We start from the raw sequence: 22,430 nt of genomic DNA on the forward strand, positions 1-22,430 counted from the left end.
AATTTTATTTTGTAGCTAAATTTTTTATGAAATTGTAAATAGCCATGGAATTTTAATCTTTGTGGCTATTGTTATTTATTAGCCACGATGTTCATACATGTAGCTAAGAATTTGTAGCTATATATATATATATATATATATATATATATATATATATATATATATATACATATATATATATATATATATATATNCCTTATTATACTAAAAAATATACGAAATACACAATCAAATATAAAAAATATACGAATTGCACAATCAAATACATGTATATAGATGAATTATTTCGAATTATATGGGTGTAGACTACAAAAAAAAGGCTGGAAATACGTAAAAAAAAATAAAAGAAAAGCTTTATGGGAAATAGGGTTTGAACCTTTGAGATCTTCCATGCATTGAGAAGACAAATATTAAATGGTGGGAGAGAATATTCAAAATTAACTGAAAGGATATTATCGGTATAGAAATACGCATGAAACCCTAATTGGGGCGTAAAATTACTTAAATGACCCCATTTGGATCAATCTGGCAAAAAACGGTATGGCCAAAAGGATTTTTCCTTATATAAATTATTAATTTAAAATATAATAGAGTAACTTAAAAAGTTAAAATCTCAAATTCATAAATTTCATCGTGATTCAGCCTATACTTACTATGTAGGCTATTGCAATAGCCATAGCACTAGCCACTAGAGATGTAGAAAAGATGCAGAACAATATATATGACTCCACAGAGTTGCTGGAAAGATTCAACTCAATCAGATTCAGCCGTCCAAGGAATACAATAAAAATAGTTTAAAAATCACTAAATATATCAAAAGAAAGAAACTTTTAGAAGACACTTTTGCCAGTGCAGGCGCAAACGAGATCCAATCATGAGTTTTACCACTCATATCACTAATAACCAAAAAAAAAAAAAAAAAAAAACTGAAGAAAGAAAAAGTTGTTGTCATATTTCTTATTAGAGCTCTAACTCCTAAATAATTTTAGCTCTTATAGATAAAATGTTAGCTAAGTTCTAAATAATATAAAGTCTTGCTATTATTTGTTAGTCTAGCAATATATATGTATTGTACTAATATTATTTTTCTAAAAAAAGATACGTACTTATTTTAGTATCATACGTAGTTCTTTTAAGGTAAAAAGAATGTATCATAACTCAGGTACCAGAATTGATTGTAGTGTTGTACGAGATAATATGTTAGTTACATACATTAAACCAAACAAAAAGATTAATTGGACGATGGATAAGTAGGAATCTGTAGAATATCCAGCGACGGTCTCCTAATTTTTAGTTACCATACATTTGTAAACAACAAAACAGAAGATTTATGATTTATCCCAATCCAACTATAAAGTTAAGAAAGACAGCAAAAAGTTAAAACTCCATTATTGAGTCCAAAAAAAGTTTAATAAAACACATTACGCATACCAAAGAAAGGGTTTGAGAGGGAGGAAGGAAACAGCTTCCTTCCAACCAAACTTCCAGTCAAAGAAATATATTCTAATATTCTTTTAAATGGAAAAACAAGAAACAGAGCCAAAGCCTTTGGATCATTCAAATTCAACACCTAAACCTAACACAAATACAGACACATCCTTAGCTGCAGAGACAGGCATGGTTATACCTTCAATTACATCGTCATTACTCCCTCAACCTTCTTGGTTCACTGCTAAAAGGTACTCCTCCTTTCCCAATTTTGCGTTTTTTCGGTAAATTCTGTAATTTGACTTGAAGAAAAATTCAATTTTGTGTTTTTTTATACCAATTGGGTTTAAGAAGTTTGAATTTCTTCACTCAGTGAAGTGCTATTATTAACGTCAGGCTAATTTCAGAAAAGCATTGTCTGCAACTAACTTCTTGATACCGTTATATGATGGTAGTTAGGGTTCAATTAATTTTCTCTTTATTTCTTTCTTCTTTATTTTATAGAATTATTGAGTTTTGCACGCAAGGTTTTTATTCCTCAATTTTAGGTATTAGATATTCTGTTGTATTTGGTATTCTCATTAAAGTAGCCCTAATCCATAATGGTTTATAAGGTTGTCCATTCTTTTTGCATTTTTGGACCTAATTGATATGGTTATTGGATGCTGGAGTGTCAATATGAATCAAATTTGTTATCCGTAGTGCTTTATCCCTGATATGGTAAACCAATCCNATGCTCCAAAGAGGCTAAATGGTGCACTTGGTTGAATGTTGAGTTATTTACCTAGAGGATTAGTGATCAAATCCCACTTAATATTTCTTTTTTTCTCCTTTTTTTAGTGGTGCACCCATGTTATTAAAATCCTAGGTCCGCCTCTGTATGTAATATTTAAAAAGTTATATATTCATGATTATAGAGTACACGCGCAAAGCGCGTACCGTAAGACTAGTTACCTTAAAAATGTGCCGGACAATATCATAGCATCATGCAGCGAGGCGTAAGTTTTAAGACACGTGGCTGCAAAAACCTCAAGAATTTTTTATTTTTAAAATTTAAATATAAGAAATCAAAATTAAAAGTAAAAAAAAAACTAAATAAAATTATGAAATAACACACAAAAGTTGCAGAAATGAAGAAAAAAAAAAGAATTAATTTAACTAGTCACGGGAAACTCTTAAGTTAGTCGTTGCGACTCATCATTTTGTATCTTCTTTCTAATTTTATTTTATTTTATTTTTATTTTCATTTTTTCTTCTTTTGGTGCATGAGTTGAAATAGCCTATTTGACTATTGTGAGTTAGAAAAAATAACAGAATATGGAGGCGAATAATTAGGCCTTAATAGTGTAGTTACTGTTCTTAAGGAATTTAAGCCTCTGAATTTTGTTGCTGCAGGGATTATGGTAGAATTTCTTCAGGATTTTACAAAACCTCTGAAATTCGAGTACCAGCAATTAACTCGAATTTCCACTTGAACAAACTTTGTGAATTGAAGATAGCAGAAAGAGTATAAGATGGAAAACTATTGCTTTTACGATGGTTTTCGTTTTGGAGAGGAATTGGGTATTTATAAACCCTTTAGGTGTCTGTTAGGATTAACAGACTCAACCTTTGCCAATAGGCACCTTTTAAAAATCAAAAATCACTTTTTCAAAATTAATAACTGTTAAGACGTTTTAATAATTAAAATGTTTTTTATTAATTAACAAAATTAATAGGTGACTAAAAGAAATAAATTTCGGGCTATTTAATTGGCCCAAGTGCCCAATCTTGACTATTAATAATATAGCCAAATTCTAGATTCCCTCCAAACATCTTTAAAATATTCAAATCATGTAAGACAAATTAAAGAAGTACTTTTAAACACTTCTTCCTTTCTTTCTTTTTCCGATGAGGGACAAAGTAACATCTTCTCAAATACTCTCATCAAAACACTAACTAATATAACATTCTGCAATCCATTTCGAAAAAGTCCTGAAAACTTATGGATCAGCCTTCTTCTTAGCTGAGTTCTTTTTTTTTTTTTTTTTTTTTTTTTTTTTTTTTTTTTTTATCGTTAGTTTCAGGGACCAGTTTGTCCATAACATTTTTGTTTTTGAATTTTAAAAAAAAAATGTATTTGTCCATAAAAATTTTGCAAGTTTTTAAAAAAAATTTCAAAAATGAGTTTTTCAAAAACCAAAAAGTAATTTTGACCATTTCTTCAAAATTTTCACAAAACTGCAGTATTTTTTTTAACTGAATGCATGTTCAAATATTATTTTTTAACTTAACTCCAAAAACTACATTTTTTCAAAAAATACAAACTTTATGTCCAAACACCTACTACTAGATTTGAAGACCGAAAGCATATACTTTTTGTATACATCAAGGATCATATCTGTTATGTGATAAATATCAAGGACTAAAATAGTCCAACCCCAGTATATTAAGGACCGTTTTGATCATTTTCTCTTCCATTCTTCTTGATTTCCTCTGTTTCACAATCGTCCTATTTATATCTGTATATTATTAAAAGGAGAGGATAAAGCCCTCTTCTTAAGCCAAGTGGCAGCATAAAAAAAAGCAACATGGCATAATTAGTTTTTTAATTAATAATTAGTTATTACTTATTATATTTGAATTTAAATACCTACAAACGAAAATAATAAAAAATAAAAAACTACTATATATACATATATATATATATATATATATATATACTGGTTACTTTATTTTAATTAATAAATACAGATATCTCATAATTAGTTATGATAAAAAAATTGAAAATATAAATATATAAAAAATAACTACACATTCACGTTGGGTGGGAGTAGTTTCAAGTTGGAGTTTTAAAATAATAAACTAAAATTACAAAAATAAAAAACTGTCAATTCAAAATTTATTTGCTTTTTATTTATTTATTAAACCTGACAATTCCAAAAAATTAATTACTTTCTCCCACATTTGGAATTAACCGTTTTTAAAATTTTATTTATATAATCTTACAGACTTACAATTGCAATTTTATTTTACAAAGTATTTCACGAAGAATCTATCTATATTAAAAATAAATTAAAAAAGAGGCAAAATAATGCCATGATGCCAAGTATTATTACCATTACATGACAAGTATTTATTTTTAACGAAGTAGAAGCTTAATATATTGCCACTTGACACATCTTTAAGACAAAATTTAAACAATTTAGGATATTTTCAACAATATTTAACGGTTAGTATTTATGCTATTTTTTTCTAACCTTTTCGTAATACTAAAATTTAAAATAAAAAGATAAATATGATAGCCATACACAATCCATGAACCCACGTTCACTTGTGTCCAGTATTTACAGAAATTTTAAAACTGTAACTAACCGAAATAAACTGTTGTAGAAAGAAGGGAACTGCTTAGACCAGAATCTTCACCAAACTGCTGTATTTAAAAGAAGCCCTAAAATATACCCACCATCATCAGAACTCCCCTTGCATGGAATCTGAGAAGGACGATTAGGAAAGAAATGTTAAGCATATTAATGGAACGAAAAATTACAGTGTTTGAGGCTTCAATGTAGCGACATTTTCAGAATATTTGGTGTTGACATCCAATTTTGTCCCCTCCTTTCTTCCAAACTATTTCTTTAAGCTTCTAATAGCACTAATAATGCAAGAATAATTATTTTACCATTTTTAGCACAAACTAGACCAAATTATTATTATTATTATTTACTTAATATCACTATTACTAGTACTTAATGTTATTACTATTATTATTATTATTATTACTATTATTGTTATTATTATTATTACTATTATTATTATTATTATTATTATTATTATTATTATTCACTCGTTCATTCATGCTTATCGCCTTTTGTGACAAAACATATTATTCTTCTTTATTTAGTAAAATAGTAATGTTTCTTCAATGCTATGTTTTATAAATATTTGTTCCAAGAGTATTATAGTTTTATACTTATATTAGTATAAGGGATATTTTCACATGTTAATATTATCTAGTATTATATAATATGATTATTAAAATATTTTATCTAAATAGAAGCTCAAAAGAATTAATTTGAAGAATGGAAAAAGGCCCAAATTACAACCTAAATATTCTGCCCAATTCCAATTTGTGTACATTGGCCCAAATCCTCCACAAAATGAACCAAAATCGGCCCAACAAAGATCAGCCCTATGAGCCTTTTAGGAATTAGTGTATCTAAAATATCTCTAACCCTACTCCATCAGATGCACATCTTCCTATTTCTTCCTATTTTGGTGAAAGCTCAACATCTGCATAAGCCATGGCAGAGCTTTGACTTTCCAACTTTTGTCTCTTTGAGATCACGTGAAGATCCAAATCCCCAACGTCCAAATTCAAACGGATATATTGATCGAAATTAAAGATCTGAATTTCAAAATCCCGCCCAAGTCAAGAACCCTAATTTTACACCTATAAATACCGGCGTTTGGATGCTATTTCGGACAAGCTTCAGCCCCCTCCTTTAACCTTAAGCTCAGAGCCGCCCCTTTACCCCAAAAACTGATAGTTCAGCCGCCCATTTACCCAGGAAATTGATGGTTGTTAAGCCGCCCTTTCACTCAAAAACCCAGAAGTTTTGGAGCGGCTTACTTTCACCCCAAATTCGAGAGTTTTCAACCGCCTCTATTCTCTCGAAACTTACTTTAGTATTTCTTTTCCTCTAATTAAAAATCGAGCTCCTTTCGTTCTCTTGGTGTCTCTGCCTATGCTGGATTTTTAGCCATTACAAAGGTTATTTGCTTATAACGGCGACTGGCGATCGTATAAGGTAGTGATTTCATGGTCGGAGTTCAATAGTGCATCTAAGACCCCGCCTTAGTTCACTGCCCTGCAAAAGGTCCGTAACTTTCAATCTTTCTTTTCCTTTGTTTCTGTTTTAGGTTCATAATAAATGTTGGTTTGAAGACATGAAATTATTCACTACATAGAAATCGCGATATAGGTGTCGTGTGTGTAATAATCTTGTGTATGAAAGCTCATTTGCTCTGTACTTGTGTCATTGAAACAAGAATAATATATTTGGATCAATATGTGATATTTCAGTTATTAGATAATTTATTAAGCAATGTGATAATTAGGATTAACCACAGCTTTCCTACTTTGATNCCATTCTAATCGGGAAGTAGTTTCAAGTTGGAGTTTTAAAATCTATATCTTCTATATCTATATCTATATATTATTAAAAGGAGAGGAAAAAGCCCTCTCCTTAAGCCAAGTGGCAACCTAAAAAAATGCCACATGGCATAATTAGTTATTTAGTTTATAATTAGTTATTGGTTATTATTTTTGAATTTAAATATATATAAAAAATGAAAATAATAAAATAAAATAAAAACTAACATATATATAGATATATATATTCATTGGTTACTTTATTTGAATTAATAAATATAGATATCTTATAATTAAATATAATTAAAAAACGAAAATAAATATATAAAATAATAACTACCCATTCAAATCGGGATGTAGTTTCAAGTTGGAGTTTTAAAATAATTTTAAAATATAAAACGAAATTAAATACATAATAAATTAACAATTCAAATTGGGGATTAGTTTCAAGTTGGAGTTTTAAAATTATTTTGAAATAAATAAAACGAAAATAAAGAAATAAAAAACTTTCAGAGAAAAATATTTAATAAAGTAATATGCTAATAAAACTTTCTATTAACAATGTAATAATATTAAATATTAGATGATATAATAAAGAAAAATACATAGCAAAAAAATTATTCAATGCGCTCCCTGTATAAGTCCCGTTAGTTTAATAGAGATTTTGTTCATTAAAATTTAGATAATATTATTAAGAACAATAGAATAAAATTTAAAATAAAAAAAAATTTCAACAATAATAAATTATAAATCTTCTCATATATGACAAAAAGAAAGTGAATATTAAATATTGGTTAATATAATAAAAAAATATATAGAACAAAAAAGTTATTCACTAACTATATAAGTACCTTTGATTTAATAGAGATTTCATTATTGGGTATATCGTATTGACAAGTAAGATGACAATTGAATTTTATTAAAGCAATACAATCTAATAAGATCAAACAAGCCCTATCATAATTTAATTTAATTTAATTTAATTTAATTAATATTTTTTAATACTGACCGCGCATCGCGCGGGTACGACTACTAGTAATTTGTAAAGGATAAGATAGGGATAGGAGCCGGAGCCGAAACCAGAGCCAGTGTACTCCACACCGCAACTCCTCATAAACCAACCATCCAGTTTCAACGTCTCTCCTTGGGCATTTTCTCACGCAAATTTCCTTCAATTTTTTCTGTGCATTCCTTGATAAAGTACTAGTAGTATAATCAATTTCGAAATTAAATTGAGACGGGTTTATTCCGAATTTGGTTGGGATAAAATTGTGATATAATTAATTATGGGATTAATGTTTTTTTATTCTCATGGATGGATGGTATAACTAATTCCGAGATAACTAATCATGGGATAATTTGTTTCCCAACTAAACGACTCCATCTGCCAAATTTACACTTATTCATGTGTCTATGTACTAAATTTCTACCTGCAATTTTTAAGATGTGCTCTTTTTTCATATTAGGTAGGCGATTTTTACATAGATTATACATTAATTATACACGGTTATACATGTATTATACATAAAATATATAAATATTAGATATTGTAGGCTATTTTTAGTTTAACAGATTAGTTGGGATACTTTTTGGGTTAATTCTTTCTTTTTGTTATCACGAGACATATTGACAGTAGTGGGTGATGATTGAGGGATTATGGAACTTGACGATATGAATTATTTAAAAAATAAATATTTTCTTCATTGTTTGAACAATTCACTTAGAAAAATCAAGAAATAAAGTATTGTCTAATTTCTTAATATTGTTTTCAAAATGTTAACCAAATTGACTCTCCAAACTATAAATGGCCAATTTTTTGAATGGTCAATATTATGCTATGGACACAATGTATTTTCACCCTCAAAGAATATTGTTATCCAATTAGTTTGAAGACAACTAAACGATAGTCAACTCCAAATGAAACTCTTATCGCTCATTCTCAAAAACGAGACATGCAAAACTGAATACTGAGCTAAAAAAATTTGCTGTTTTGTTTGCTCAAACGCTAAGGAAAATAACGAAATTCCGAATTTATCCTCAAAAGAAATGGCTAATTACTCAAAGGCTCACGTTTGCCAGTGTTTGAGCCGGTTGCTGACGGTTCGCCGGAACTCAACGGTGATGATAATGGGAGAAAGGAGGAAGACCGGCATGGAATTTGTTGAAGGAGTTTTGGGCCTGGCCCATGGGCTTCTTCAACTGGGCCTTAAGCCCGGTGACGTAGTTGCCATTTCTGCTCTTAACAGGTTCTTATTATTATCTGCTGCCATTTTAGTTCTAGCTGCTAATGTACAACTTTCATTGCATTAGGTGGTTGTACCTTTTACCCTTCCCAGTCCCCAGTACCACATGGGCCATTTTTGGGATGGTTATGGGAAAAATAGCCGGTGTTTGTAAAGTTGTTTAAAAATAACCACTATTTAATATGTTGAATTATGGAACTCTCGCCACTTCCAACATATTATGTTGGAATACCTTTCGCTCCTTTGAACATTATTTCTTTGTAGGTTGATTTTGATGGTTAAAATTACATAATAAACTATAGTTGTTAACATATTCGGTATTTCAAAAATAAATTTTAGCATTTCGATGGTATATTTTGTTAGAGAAAGATAATAAAGTATATGGAAGCTTCAAATTCAAAGTTATTGGTGCATTATGCATGATCCTAGTGCTAGTTAATCATTTGTTTGCGAGGAACTGTTATTTTACATATTAATCAATACAATTTGCTTAATGTTATCATCTTATTTTATGATATTAGCTTTCTTCTTAAATAACGAACCTTGAGCATTTAATTAAAAAGAGGAGTCATGAAAAATGAATTTAAACCTGGAAATAGTCATAAGGTACTCAAATTTGACTGCATCATACTTGCCAGTGAACTACTCTTGAATTGTTAGGAATTCTTTTTCATCATCCAATTTTTGTTGCAGTGATCTGTACTTGGAATGGTTACTCGCAGTGGCGTATGTAGGAGGAATTACTGCACCTTTCAATTACCGTTGGGTAAATAAGCAAAGCACCTATGTCTCTTATCTTCCATTTGCTGCTGACATAACTGGAAAACTATTTTTTGTAGTTTCTTATTTTCTCTAATCTAATTCAAGATAATGAGGATGTGAAATCATTCTACAGAAAGTTAGTGCTGATTGTAGCTGGATATTTGCATTTAAAAAGGCACACATATCCAACTACTGTCATCATTAATTTTCTCTAGGATGACCCTTGAAAACACAATTTTTTTAAGGTTTTTTTTTTTCCGGCTTTTGAAGTTTAAGCGTTCACTCTCCTTGATTAATGGGTGAATTTCAATATCAGTAACAGTTATTTAATTTCTTTCTTGCTCTGTGTTAAGTGGAGTTGCCTAGAAGTATCACTATCCTATTCTGCTACGCATGCACCTGGAATTTTCAACTTTAAGTAGTTTCTTATTTAAGGATTCGCACATAGTACCAATATCATACCTGTTGCATGGTTTAGTTTTACTCAATATGAAAAAACCATGTTCCATAGCTCTTGCTTGTAAACAGTTTAAACGTACGTAAACTTGACTTTGAGGAAACTGAAAATGATTATCATGGTTAAGTACTTTCTATCACAGCAAAGCATCAATATCTGTATAATATAAGATTGAAGAAACTGTTCCGGCATGTTCTCCTAGTAACTGTTCTCAGCATGCAGAGCTTGGAAGAAGCAAGAACAGCTCTTCAGGTAGCAAAGCCAACAATGTTGGTCCACGATGCAACCTGTAATTTCTGGAAGTTCGGGTCCTATGATGATTCTGTGCCTTCTCTGAGGTGGCAAGTCCTAATGGATAATCCTAGTGTAGTTAATAGCACTAAGATTGGTATGTGTTAAAGCATTCATGACCAGAATTGATATAGATTAAAAGATTGTATTCTTCTGTTTATTAATTTATCATTTATACATCCGCCAGGACTAACTACTAAACAGCTTAAAAGAAGTTTCAAAAGGCATTTAGTAGCAGACTACCTGTGGGCACCTCAGGAAGCTGCTATAATATGCTTTACCTCAGGTATATGCTAACTATCTTTCTACATGCTTATTTCTTGTTGTTCCTTTTCTTTTCCCCTAATCCAGAAACTGATCTTCAAATCCTCTCACATCGAAGGAGATTGACAAAATGAAGTTCTAAGAGAAATCTAGTAGTGGAAACCTCTTTTTAAACTAAGGAACGTACTTTCTCCCTCAAAATATTATCTGGGTCAGATTAGACAAATATCTTGTTTTGTAGTCTCAGTAAAGTTATTTGGCTATTAGCAAAATCCATGAGCAAGGAAATGGTCATTTTGTATGTCATACTAACCATTTGCTCCGCTGAGAAATATGTGGTGTGGGTTGAATCATAGAACTGCTGTTCTGGTACAAGGAGTATTCGTAAGTCCTTTGACTTGTTTTATCTTTTTTTTCTGTTTCCTAATGACAATAGGAACCACCGGGAGGCCAAAGGGAGTTACCATAAGCCATTCAGCTTTGGTGGTTCAATCTCTTGCAAAAATTGCAATTGTTGGTTACGGTGAGGATGATGTATGCTTATCTACTATGATAAAACATGATATGAATGTCTCAAACCTTGATATAGTACCCCAAATGTTTGAAACACATGCCAAGATGATTCGTGTTATGGTTTCTTGCAGGTCTATTTACACACTGCACCACTGTGCCACATTGGTGGTATATCATCAGCCTTGGCCATGTTAATGGCAGGGGGTTGTCATATTCTACTGCCAAAGTTTGAAGCTAAATTGGCTATTGAATCCATAGAGCAGCATAATGTTACTTCTTTTATCACAGTTCCAGCTATGATGTCTGATCTAATCTCTTTTTATAGGTAAAGCACTCAGCTGTCCTACACGATGCAAAGACGAATTTCAATAGGATTTATCTTTTGAACAAAGTTGAAGTGAATAATAACTGTATGGGCATCCATATGATTGGTTAATCGGGCTTTTTCCTTGGAAGTTACTACCAATATCAATTTGTGACATTATCTCCTTTAGATTTTACAAGGAATACTTTTGTGATGTCCTGATGAAGATTAAAAGAATTTTTGATCTCTTTTTGCCCAGCTTCGAGCGGTGCTTGATTCTTTTCTAGGTTTCTCTCCATGGACATCTTAGCACATCCACTGAGTTCATGATAAGTGCAAATATTTGATTCTACTTTCACTTGTTGTAGGACAAAGCACATATATGTAGGGTCCAAATCTGTGAAGAAGGTTCTTAATGGAGCTGGGGGTCTTTCATCTGATCTTATCAAAAATGCGATTGAGATTTTCCCGAGGGCTAAACTTCTTTCAGCCTATGGTATGGTGACTGCTTATATTCCCCATCTTCTCCAAAATTATCCTTTCTGAACAAAATATTCTGTTGATAGCTGGAGATCGTAAGTTTTAAAGTAGTGTTCCTGATGTATGATACATATCATCCACTAGACATTATGCTTTACAAATTTATAGTGGCACAAATCCTAACCTTAAACCTTCTTGGCGTATTTTGTATAGTTAGCTTCACGAATATCTACCCTTCGATAAACAAAGCATTCTGTGTCAGTCGTGCTCTCCTGATAAGCATTCTTTAAATGTTCTTTAGGAATGACCGAGGCATGTTCTTCTCTAACTTTCATGACTCTTTATGACCCGACGAAAGAGAGCTGTGTCCAGAACTCTTGTGCCAATAGCTCCAATTTGACACATAAACCAGATAGTATCTGTGTTGGAAAGCCTGCTCCACATATTGAAATAAGGATTGCTGGGGATGATTCCTCTTGTATAGGGAGGATTTTGACACGAGGACCCCATGTAATGCTTGGATACTGGGGTCAAATGCCAAGCAAGAATTCTTCTCCAACTGATGAATGTTGGCTTGACACTGGTGATATAGGGCATATAGATGATTGTGGAAACGTCTGGCTCATTGGGCGTTTGATGGGTCGAATAAAGAGTGGGGGTGAAAATGTTTATCCGGAAGAGGTAAGCATCCAGACTTTAATTCCTTCGTTTCTTCGTTTCCATTGAGCTATCAATCACAAAGAGAACCACCTACTTGAAATCTTATTACTTGATCACCAAATGATGGATATATTATAACTAATTTTTGGTAATGGAACACCATGAACTCTTTTTGAATTGTTTCTATATGAACGTAATTGCCTATAAATGCATTTAGTAAGTTTGTTTGTGGCTCAGGTGGAAGCTGTCTTATCCCAACATCCAGGGATATCTGCTAATGTTGTTATTGGGCTTCCTGACTCTCGCTTGACCGAGATGGTTGTTGCCTGTATTAGGCTCAAAGACAATTGGCAGTGGACTGATTCGAGTTCTAATCATCCGGTTAACAAGAAGGAGAATTGTCTGTCCAGCACTCTCCTCCAGAACTTCTGTAGAGCGAAAGATTTGACGGGGTATTCTTCTTTTTCTATGTTAGTCAAGGGAATTCGATTGCAGCAAGGCTATCTCATACTCCACTCCAATCTCACCCCTCTATTGATGCCTCGCGTGATCTGATTCATATTGATGACATGTGCTGTAATATTTTGCAGGTTCAAAATACCCATGAACTTTGTATTGTGGAAAAATCAATTTCCAGTGACAACAACAGGGAAATTAAGAAGAGATCAAGTCAGAGCAGAACTTATGTCTTATAGGCAGCTACAGCCCAGCAGACTATGACTCCGCCAAATTCTCCTCTTGCATTTGTTTTGAGCAACTAACGACATGGTAAGAGAATACATAGAAACAAATACTGGGAATTATTTGACATGGTGCTCGGAAACTATGCGGCTGTTCCTCAACAATCAAAAATAATATTCAGCTGTTCCTCACATAAATTATCCATTTAATTCTCCATCTCAGGTTAATAAATGTGTATTAGTTATTTCCCCATTAAGTTGTAATCGACGAGATACTTTTATTTCGTTACTCATATATACCCATACAAATTCTTCTTTATTCTATGTACCATCAAGCTAAATAACATCCTGATTCATTGAATCTGAATGATCATGAAGTTGAATATCGTAGTGCACTTCTTTCCCCAATTTCTGTTATTTCTTGTTTATTAGTCTTTGCTAGTCATTGTAGAAGCTCATCATTATTGCAGGAAGTCAAATGAAATAACTGATTCTGAGTAGTAGTTACTTTTGAAAATTAACGGTGCCAAAGCAATTATCATCTTGCTAAGAAGTTCCATCATTTAAGCATATGGAGCGGCATTATGAAATGCATACTACCTTAGTAGGCCAGAAACGGCTCTGGCAATATCAGTAATTGCCAGTAGCTTTTACAAGTTATTCGCCGTAGGTTATGTGTACATGAAAGAGAGTTTCTGACGATGTGTATAAACATCTGAATAACTCAAGATCATATCTATTAGATTTTTGCCAAGTCGGCTCTCACGTCAAGCCATGACAACATAGTATTGAAAACAAGCTCCACGCTTTCATTTGGTTCACCTATCAATTGGTGCCACATTCCTGGGAAAATCTTCATAGTCTTATCTTTACTTCCTGCTGATTCATACACAAGTGTAGCAGCTTCAGGATCACATACCTTATCATCCCCACCTTGAAGAATCAGCAAAGGGACTTCTAGTTCATGAGAGTTCCTCTGTATATATTTACAGACTTTGAGAAGCTCTAATGCAGTGGCAGCTGGTGGCTTTTGGGAAGCCACGCAATTTGGACTTTTTGAGACTATTTTTCTCTTCCATCCCTCCTTGTATGATTTTGATCCAGGTGGTTTGGTGATCACAATCCTCCAAGATGGTGCTACGAAGGCGGCCAACGGTAGTAGCTTCTCCAGTGGCCAAACAGGTTTGTATTTCTTTGACACTCCACACATTGGTCCACTTAAAACTAAACCTTTCCATACAGTCTTTTGCCTTAGACATATGAGTGTAGCAATTGCACCACCTAATGACTCACCATACAGGAAAGCTGGGAGCTTCGGGTGATTGGCACGAGCAGAGTCGAAGTACTGTATGCAGTCTTCGACTAAGGGTTGAATACTCGGAATGTAGCCAGGTGAGCCTTCTGAGTAACCGTGACCTTGTAGGTCAAGAGCACAAACGAAAAATCCGGCTTTCGCCATTGCTACTGCATTTAGCTCAAAAAGCCAGCTGCTTTCGGATGTATAACCATGAATCATGCCCACAAGACCTCTTGACTGAATACTTTCAGACTGCCAAGATTGTGTGAATATCTTCATGTTTTGTTTGTTTAACATGAAGCTTTCTTTATGCATGATTTTCTGTTGCTTGTAAAACTCTTCTCTTGTAAGGTCTCCGTATGGGCTGTTCTCGTTAGCTTGGAAAATTGGATGAGACATAGTGTACTAATGAGTTTGTCTGTTTGTGTGTTTAGCTCCTACTTTTTTGGTGGGGGTACAATAGTCTTGTTTGGGATTGTGAAGGTATTGAATGTGACTGCTTTGAGTACATATATATATATATACACATATGATATTATGATATGTCTATGTTGCTCAAGAGTACAGATCAGTTGGGAGTTTAGCCTCCCAACTGTTTCATGCTGGGGCAATAAATGGAAATAAGAGACATGAATCAATCAATTATATAATTAGATATGATTTTCTTTCCGTACCAAATTTGGCTTCTATGAAGTTGAGGAATAAATTTGTGTTTCCTATTGCATTTTTTTTCTTTTTTCTTTTTTGCATTGTTGAATTGGCAACCATCTTTAATGTAGTAATTAAGAGGCTGGTGATTTCTTTCATAGTTATCCTACATGTTCTTCTAAGGATTGATAAGATTAAGGGGCAATTAGCTATGTCCTTAGGGCATTTCTGCATATTGTCCAACTTATGCATTAAAACCGGAACTTATTAAATTTAAGGCATAGTACCTCATTACCCCAGACTTGGCACATTTATAGCCTGTTTAGCCAAGCTGCAAAAATACGCTTATTTTGAGAAGTATTTTTTTTCAAAAGTGCTTTTCGTGAGAAGCAGTTTGTGTTTGGCTAATTAATTTGAAAAGCACTTCTGAGCAGCAATTAGTGTTTGGCCAAGCTTTTTAAAATTTTGTATTTTTCTCAAAAGTGCTTTTTCAAAAAAGTGCTTTTGAAGAGAAATTATTTTTTTTTATGTTTCTCCAAAACTGGTTTCTTGGCCAAACACAAAAAAAAATAAAATTTAGGATTGGAAAAGATTGGCCAAACAGGCTATTAAACCACAAATCTCAACAACATTGCCAGCAAACAGATGAGGCAGCAGCAGCATTATTACAATGCAATTTTTAGTTCAGATTACACAACACCAAGACAAGGGAGGGGTCACCCCAAACATCCTTGAATGGGCAATGGAAATTATTATGCCTAAAATCAACTCAAACTCTAGTATTCAAAAAAAAAAAGAAGATATCTTCCAGAAGTAATGTAATATTATCGTTACAAGAAAAAGAAAAAAAGATCTTAAATGCGAAGCAAGCTACTTCTTTTAAGCAAATGGCCTCAATGGAGACATCAGGGTTTTGTCAGAAGCTGGGATGTGCTAAATTTGTTTTCTATTTTTTCGAAGATCATGACTTCTGGCTAAGAATTTTGAAGTATTTTTATTCAAATGTTTGAAATCTGTTATCTTTTCAGTCTCACATTTTTATGAATCATAGGTGGAGATCTATATTTACACGATGTATACAAATTTATGTATAAGTATTAATATTCTTATTATCTTACATTTTATTTAGCTAGTGTTTGGACATAGATTTGATTGAATCTTGAAAAAAGAGTTTTTGAAGTTGTGTTGAAAATAATTTTGAAAATTAAAGTTATGTTTGGACATGCATTTTGTTTGAAGAAAAGTTGAAGTTTTGTGAGTGAAAGAAAATCTTTCACCCAAAAACTGCCTTAAACCAGTTTTGGGGAACTTGGAAATTTTTGATTTTTTCTTTCCCAAAACACAATCATAGTTCATAAACAAACAATGTTTCAAAAAAATTTGAAAAAATAAAGCCAAATTCTATGACTAAACTGTTATAAATAGAGTTTTATTTAGGGTGAATGTATATATTTTAGAGAGATTTTTGGGATTTTACTTGGTGGCTAAGTCATTTTCTCCCAATAAATAGAGAGGTCATATTCCATTGTAATTCATCTCAAAGCAATAAGAATTTTTTCTCTCTCTCTCTCTACTTTTCTCTGCAATGTTCTTGTTCTTCTTTTATTGTTTCATAACACGTTATCAGCACGAGACTCTAAATTGACTAGAAGCTTTGGGATTGACGTTTGTCAATTGTTCCATGAACTTTCTTCATGATTAAATTTTGGATTTAAGGTAAGTATTTTACTTTATTTTTCTCTTTTAAATTCTTAACTTCTATAATTTGATTTTAAATACAAGCAAAAATAATAAATTTTGATTACAACTCTAATGGAGTTTGTGAGAAATTATAACCACCCGACGTGGTAAAATTTCTATGTCTTGCCATGATCAAAGTCATGTATGATCGTGAGCACAAGAAGTGAAAACCCGTCCCATTGAATTTGATTCATTCTCATTCCCTTAAGAGAATGTGGTAGCAATATGTAATAAGTTTGAAAGAAGACAAAATTATTACCGTGAAGGTATCAATGGATGTGGACGTGGCAATAGACGAAATTATAATCGTCATCACTGTGATAATGAGAATAATAAGGATTCTCAAAATAATCCTTCACTCTGTGAAAGTAATATTTGTCATCGATTTGACATGAGATTTTATAAAACACATATAGATGATTATGGTTCATTTATGATGTGAATGTGACAACATCTAATATATGAATACATATTCATTTTTGGAAGAATATGAGTGTGCTAGTGGTATATACCACACTCACCTCTAGAAGGAGGTTTGAGAGGAAATAGAAAAATAATGTCATTATTATGGCATGAATGATTTGGTCACATACCTATTGTACGCCAAAATATTTTGGTATTGTAATTATTAAAAGACAACGGTAATGCAAGAAACATATCTTGCATATAATTTTGACCATAACCATAATGGTATAACTTTCTTTTTAAAAGAGATATACCCCATATGGATTTTGATGAATATGTGGTAGTACCAAACTAATTGAGAGCTCTGAAAGAGCCAATTATTACTATTTTGGAGGAATAAAATTGATTATCAATGAGGCATTGTGTAATAGTAAGTCTCAAAGAAACTTAATTGAGTTTCTAAAGTATTTGCGAAAGCGGTTGGTCATAATGAGACTATAAATAAAGAAAAGATTTAATAACTTCTATTACTACAACTTGTAGCGGGGTAATATGTATGTGAAAAGCTACCCGCTTTATTCTCCAGTTTGTACTACACAAATAAAATAATACCACAATAAAGTGAATGTTTATTGATATAAAAAAACTCATATCATAATAAACTTGGAGTTTATTGATAATTGCACACGTCATGGTGTAAATCTGAAGTTTATCAATATTGATAATTTATTCAGTTGGCATAATTGGTTTAGCCATGTTAATTTAAGTATGATGTGCAAAAATAAAAGAGAATTCACATGGGTAAATATTAAAGAACTAAAAAGTTCTTTACAGATTGATCACGCCCAACTATGTCTTCTAAAAGACAAAGCGGTCATTGCAAATATAATCCAGCTTTAAGTCCGGAGTCGAATCCTCAGGGAACTAACCTATCTATTACAACTCTTGGCAATGCTATTATCAACTCAAATAATTTCCAGATGCAAGATTTTTATCAATAAAGATTGTGTTTTTGTTTAACTACTTCAAATGATATTAAAAATAACAATATGCTAAATCAAAGATAATTCAATGGTAAAAAGGTCTAGGGAATTGATTTCCCAATTGCTAGTTTAAGTCTTAACTCTTTTGCTATAATCTCGCCGTAATACTCTATGAGGATTATGAGCTATGGGTTATCGTAATTATCTCTCGATCAACTACGATAATTTACTAGAGCATTCTCTCGAACTACTATAGCTGACAATTTGTGCAGCTCTGACTTATCCCACCAAAGTTTCGTTATCTCTAACCTCACTTTTAAGTTCAAGTAATGAATCTCTTCAATTACCCAAAAGTGGTGTTGTTCAACAACAGTCTAACCTAGTATTCTTTCTCAAGCAACACAAGGCAATTAGACACGATTAATCAAGGGCCCATTCAATTAATCACCATACGAAACGTAGTTGAACAATCATATAATAAACCCGGCTCGATTATAACAAAGTTGAGTCAAAACTCCATCCAACAATTGGTTCCATCAACCCTAGATCAAATGTTTAGCTACTCATAACAAAGCAAGATAAAACTGCTAAATTATTCATAATGTAATGCAATAATAAAGAGAAGATAGAAAAACTCTAATGTTTGGTCGTTCTTCTCACACTTGTTCTTGCCTCCAAAGTAGTCTAAAAACAAGTTTGATACTTTCTTGGGCGAGCTTCGTGAGTTTATAAGGATTTGGAATAAGTTTTCTCCGAGTTACACTTTGGCCCCAAAAGTTCTGGGCAACTGCACAGTCCACCGCGGCCGCGGCAGACCACGGCGCGACCGCGGTGAAAGACAACCTTTCTGCCTCGCGTCTTTGGCCTGCCGCGGTCCACCGCGGTCGCGGTGGATTTTAGCCCAGTCCACTTTTTTCTCCTTTCCGCTCGGGTGCTTCTTGATTTGGCATTTTCTTCACAATAATGACTCCAAAACACTCTATAGTTCTTCCTAACTTGGATTATTCCCTGCGAAGCAAAAGAACACCAATTAGAGCATTTTGTTACCATTTAGCCTATAAAACAACAATAAAGCATGGTATAATTAGGGTATAAATATCGTCTATGTAGCCTATTATCAACATCCCACACTTAAATCATTGCTAGTCCTCGAGCAATCCACCACACTCTATCAAAATTCCTTCCCCAAGCTTTTCCCTCAACGTATCACACCAAGAACAATTCACCAAAGCTGTACCGAGTAGTGAACAACCTTTGCCTCAAAAGTCGAATCTCACGCGCTGTGCAATATTCATACTTACTCAAACTACTCTATATAGAGGTCAAGACTTACCTTTCCTTCGCGAATCACATTCCCTCACATCACACAAGAGAGTAGTTCCACAATAAATATTATTAAGAACTATTAGGAACTCAGATGGAAAAAATTCGCTCACTCTCAAAAAGAACATTCACATGCCACAAAGATGCACCATAGGCTTGCCCGTATTACTACTCTACTAATCGAGCCTATTCAGTCTAAGATCAATTAGGACTTCACTTGGTTGTAATATAGGCTAAGGGATGGGTAGGATATATTTGGATATAGTGACTAACCTCCCTAAGCACTTTTAATACAATCACATTAACCTTCAAAATCATACTTATGTCAACCAGGCGTTCTACCACACTTTTATTTATAACATCCCATTCCTTTAGGTGCATTTGTATCAAGCTACCACTTATCAACTACTGCATTTATTCATTTTTTTCGTGGTGCTTCTTCTTTTACTCTTCCAAAAACTGCACCTTTCCTCTATTTCATTGGTTCCACTCAAAAATCAAACTACCACCCCACACTTTAACTTTTGCATATGTCAAGTCCATTCAAGTGCTCATGGGAGGTAAAAGGGGTTCAAACAGATGGCTATTCAAACAATTGGGTAAGGTTCGCAATGTGGTTGCCAAAGAAACAGACTTATAGGCTCAACGGGGTTAACTACGATGTATTACATTTAGGTGGGTTTACTTTATATATCTGGCTTAACAAATAAATGCCTATATCACTTCTAAGACTGAATGAAGCTACTATTTCGCTTTGCAAACACATAGGGCATGTTCTAGGCATCAAATGTAAAGCATAGAATACAGTACAGCTCACACACACATAGCACATGACTCACTCCAGATTGGTTTATTAAGACACTCTCTTTTGAGTGTTCAAGTCAGTCACAAACATACAAATTTAAGGCACTTTAGCAAGAGTCAACCACTGAGACTAGGCGTTGCACTCTAGTGTCAACTGTGTTCAGGTGTATTAACGCCTAGGGTTTCTCTTTCTATTTCAGCTCGTAGCCCATCAATACTAACTAAAAACTAAAAACAAAGTAAACAAAAACTACCTACACCCGGTTCAAGCTAAACCCTTGGAAAAGAACCGTGGCCCAAAGAAAAATCAAGGGGGAGTTACTACACTACCTAAAAAAAACTTTTTGGTGTTTTCTCTAGACTAACTTCCCTCAAGAAACTATCTCAAATATCCGTCATCAGGAAGAGTCCTTATATTCCATTTTTTTTCTTTTTTTTTTTGTTGTTCGACTAATGTCCCTCAAGAGACCTGTCGAAAGGTGTCCGTCTTCGGGCCAAGTCGAAGTTAACTAACATGACCCTAAATTACCACACAATCAACAAAAAATAAAGCAACATCATACACAGTTATACCATCTTTTTACAACAACAACCATCCCCCACCCCACACTTAAAAATTTGGCATGTCCCCATGTCAGCAAATAATAAGCAGAGTAAGGTAAGGGGACTTCCCTGAAGCTCAATCCTGATCAGAGACGGTGCCAGGATCGAGGTGACATGCTCGTCCTAGCGCTCGAAGCCATCCCATAATCTTTTTCTCCGACTTGGCCTGTTGAGTGGCCAGAGTGTCAACTCTGGTACCCAGGTCAGTGACAGAAGTGCGGAGACCAGCCATTTCCTGCTCCAGGGCTGTCAGGCGGGTACTTCGGCGGGGCTGTGATGGGCCCGCCTCATCAGTTCTTGGAGGTGGTGGAACAGCAGCAATCTCAGCCACCTCGTCAGCTTCATCATCATCCTCAACCATTACCACCGGCTCTCTCCCAATTGTGATTTTGCTCGCTCGGAACGGGGCTTTCAATGGCAATTTCCCATCAACTCTGAGGTTTTCAGGGATTCTAGCAGCGCGGCACAACTTGGTGACCAAAGAAGGGAAGTAAAAACCTTTGAGTATCTCAGGTGAGCGGATGAACATCTCATCATGAATGAGTTGGGCAACATCAAAATCCTGGTGGGTCATGAAACAGTAGATAGCTGCTGCTCGTGGTTGATTGACATCAGTAGTATTGCTGGAGGGCAGCAGCCGACTATTGATAATTGTGAGCCAACACTTAGTCTACCAATTGAGAGACTGGGAGCTAAGTGTGATCCGGTGCTTTATCCAAATGTACTCTCTGTCTGGCACACATATTGTCTCAAGAATCCTTGCCCAATAAACACTTGGTTGGCGATAAGCACGATAATTATCGGCTTCCCCCATGAAAACTGGCAGCCGATACACCCTGCGGATGGCCTCGAGGGACGCATTTTCCCGGGTATTGCGTACTGTGACAACCCCATTCTCATGTTCCGGGCAGTTAGCATAAAATTCCCTCACTACCTGTACGTTTGCCTCCTCCGATTCCTCAAAGAAGATGTCCAGCTGACACCTCCTCAATTCAGCAAAGATATTCGGGCATTCCCCTTGCAAAGCTTCCCGGTTTATATATATCTCCGGTAATAATTTCTTTGACGCCTTTGCATTGTACCTGCCCTCCGCCGGTTTGGAGACAAACCTAGTGCGGTCAAACTGTGTTGCACTAGCTTGACCCCGAGCTCTCGAGGAACTGCCCGGTCCACTAGCGGATGGCCCTGTATTGCATCTCTTCCTAGATGGATGCATTTTACCTGTCAAACAAAGAATCTCCTATCAGTGAGGGTATGAGTTGTGTGAACCATGGGTGGTTACTCAGACTTCACCACAACAACCATGGTCACATTAGCCCTTTGAACTCCATTGGGGCAATTCCACAAACACCTTGTGAGCAAGACACGACCCTAACACATTTAGTCCACATGGATACAACAATTCTTCCCC

General features: G+C 34.0%; 2 protein-coding genes across 5 annotated transcripts; one reads left to right on the forward strand and one right to left on the reverse strand.

Annotated features, from left to right (window-relative positions):
• On the forward strand, positions 8,387-14,936 carry LOC109208577 (2-succinylbenzoate--CoA ligase, chloroplastic/peroxisomal). Of its 4 annotated transcripts, XR_002065216.1 has the most exons (12): positions 8,387-8,808; positions 9,499-9,571; positions 10,247-10,412; positions 10,503-10,601; positions 11,016-11,113; positions 11,224-11,417; positions 11,765-11,892; positions 12,178-12,557; positions 12,774-12,988; positions 13,127-13,304; positions 13,960-14,398; positions 14,517-14,936. XR_002065216.1 is itself a non-coding variant. In XM_019371706.1 (10 exons), exons 1-10 carry the CDS (start codon positions 8,609-8,611, stop codon positions 13,254-13,256), a joined length of 1,683 nt encoding a protein of 560 aa, XP_019227251.1. In that variant the 5' UTR covers positions 8,387-8,608; the 3' UTR covers positions 13,257-14,936. The 4 variants fall into 4 exon arrangements, 1 of the variants encoding a protein (XP_019227251.1); XR_002065208.1 differs by having other exon boundaries at positions 13,127-14,398; XR_002065217.1 differs by lacking the exon at positions 8,387-8,808 and adding an exon at positions 8,843-9,065 and having other exon boundaries at positions 13,127-14,398.
• On the reverse strand, positions 13,956-14,912 carry LOC109219014 (caffeoylshikimate esterase-like). The gene has a single exon (XM_019383413.1). The coding sequence runs from the start codon at positions 14,910-14,912 to the stop codon at positions 13,956-13,958; it is 957 nt and encodes a 318-aa protein (XP_019238958.1).

Source organism: Nicotiana attenuata, chromosome 2, assembly GCF_001879085.1.
Source record: "Nicotiana attenuata strain UT chromosome 2, NIATTr2, whole genome shotgun sequence".
In the NCBI taxonomy this organism is placed as follows: Eukaryota; Viridiplantae; Streptophyta; class Magnoliopsida; order Solanales; family Solanaceae; genus Nicotiana; species Nicotiana attenuata.

Excerpts from the sequence above, each read along its gene's own strand:
- LOC109208577 (XM_019371706.1), top strand. The coding sequence starts at position 8,609 with ATGGCTAATTACTCAAAGGCTCACGTTTGCCAGTGTTTGAGCCGGTTG. Across the intron at positions 10,602-11,015 it reads TATAATATGCTTTACCTCAG|GAACCACCGGGAGGCCAAAG; the intron begins GTATATGCTAAC and ends TAATGACAATAG. Across the intron at positions 12,558-12,773 it reads AAAATGTTTATCCGGAAGAG|GTGGAAGCTGTCTTATCCCA; the intron begins GTAAGCATCCAG and ends TTTGTGGCTCAG.
- LOC109219014 (XM_019383413.1), bottom strand. The coding sequence starts at position 14,912 with ATGTCTCATCCAATTTTCCAAGCTAACGAGAACAGCCCATACGGAGAC.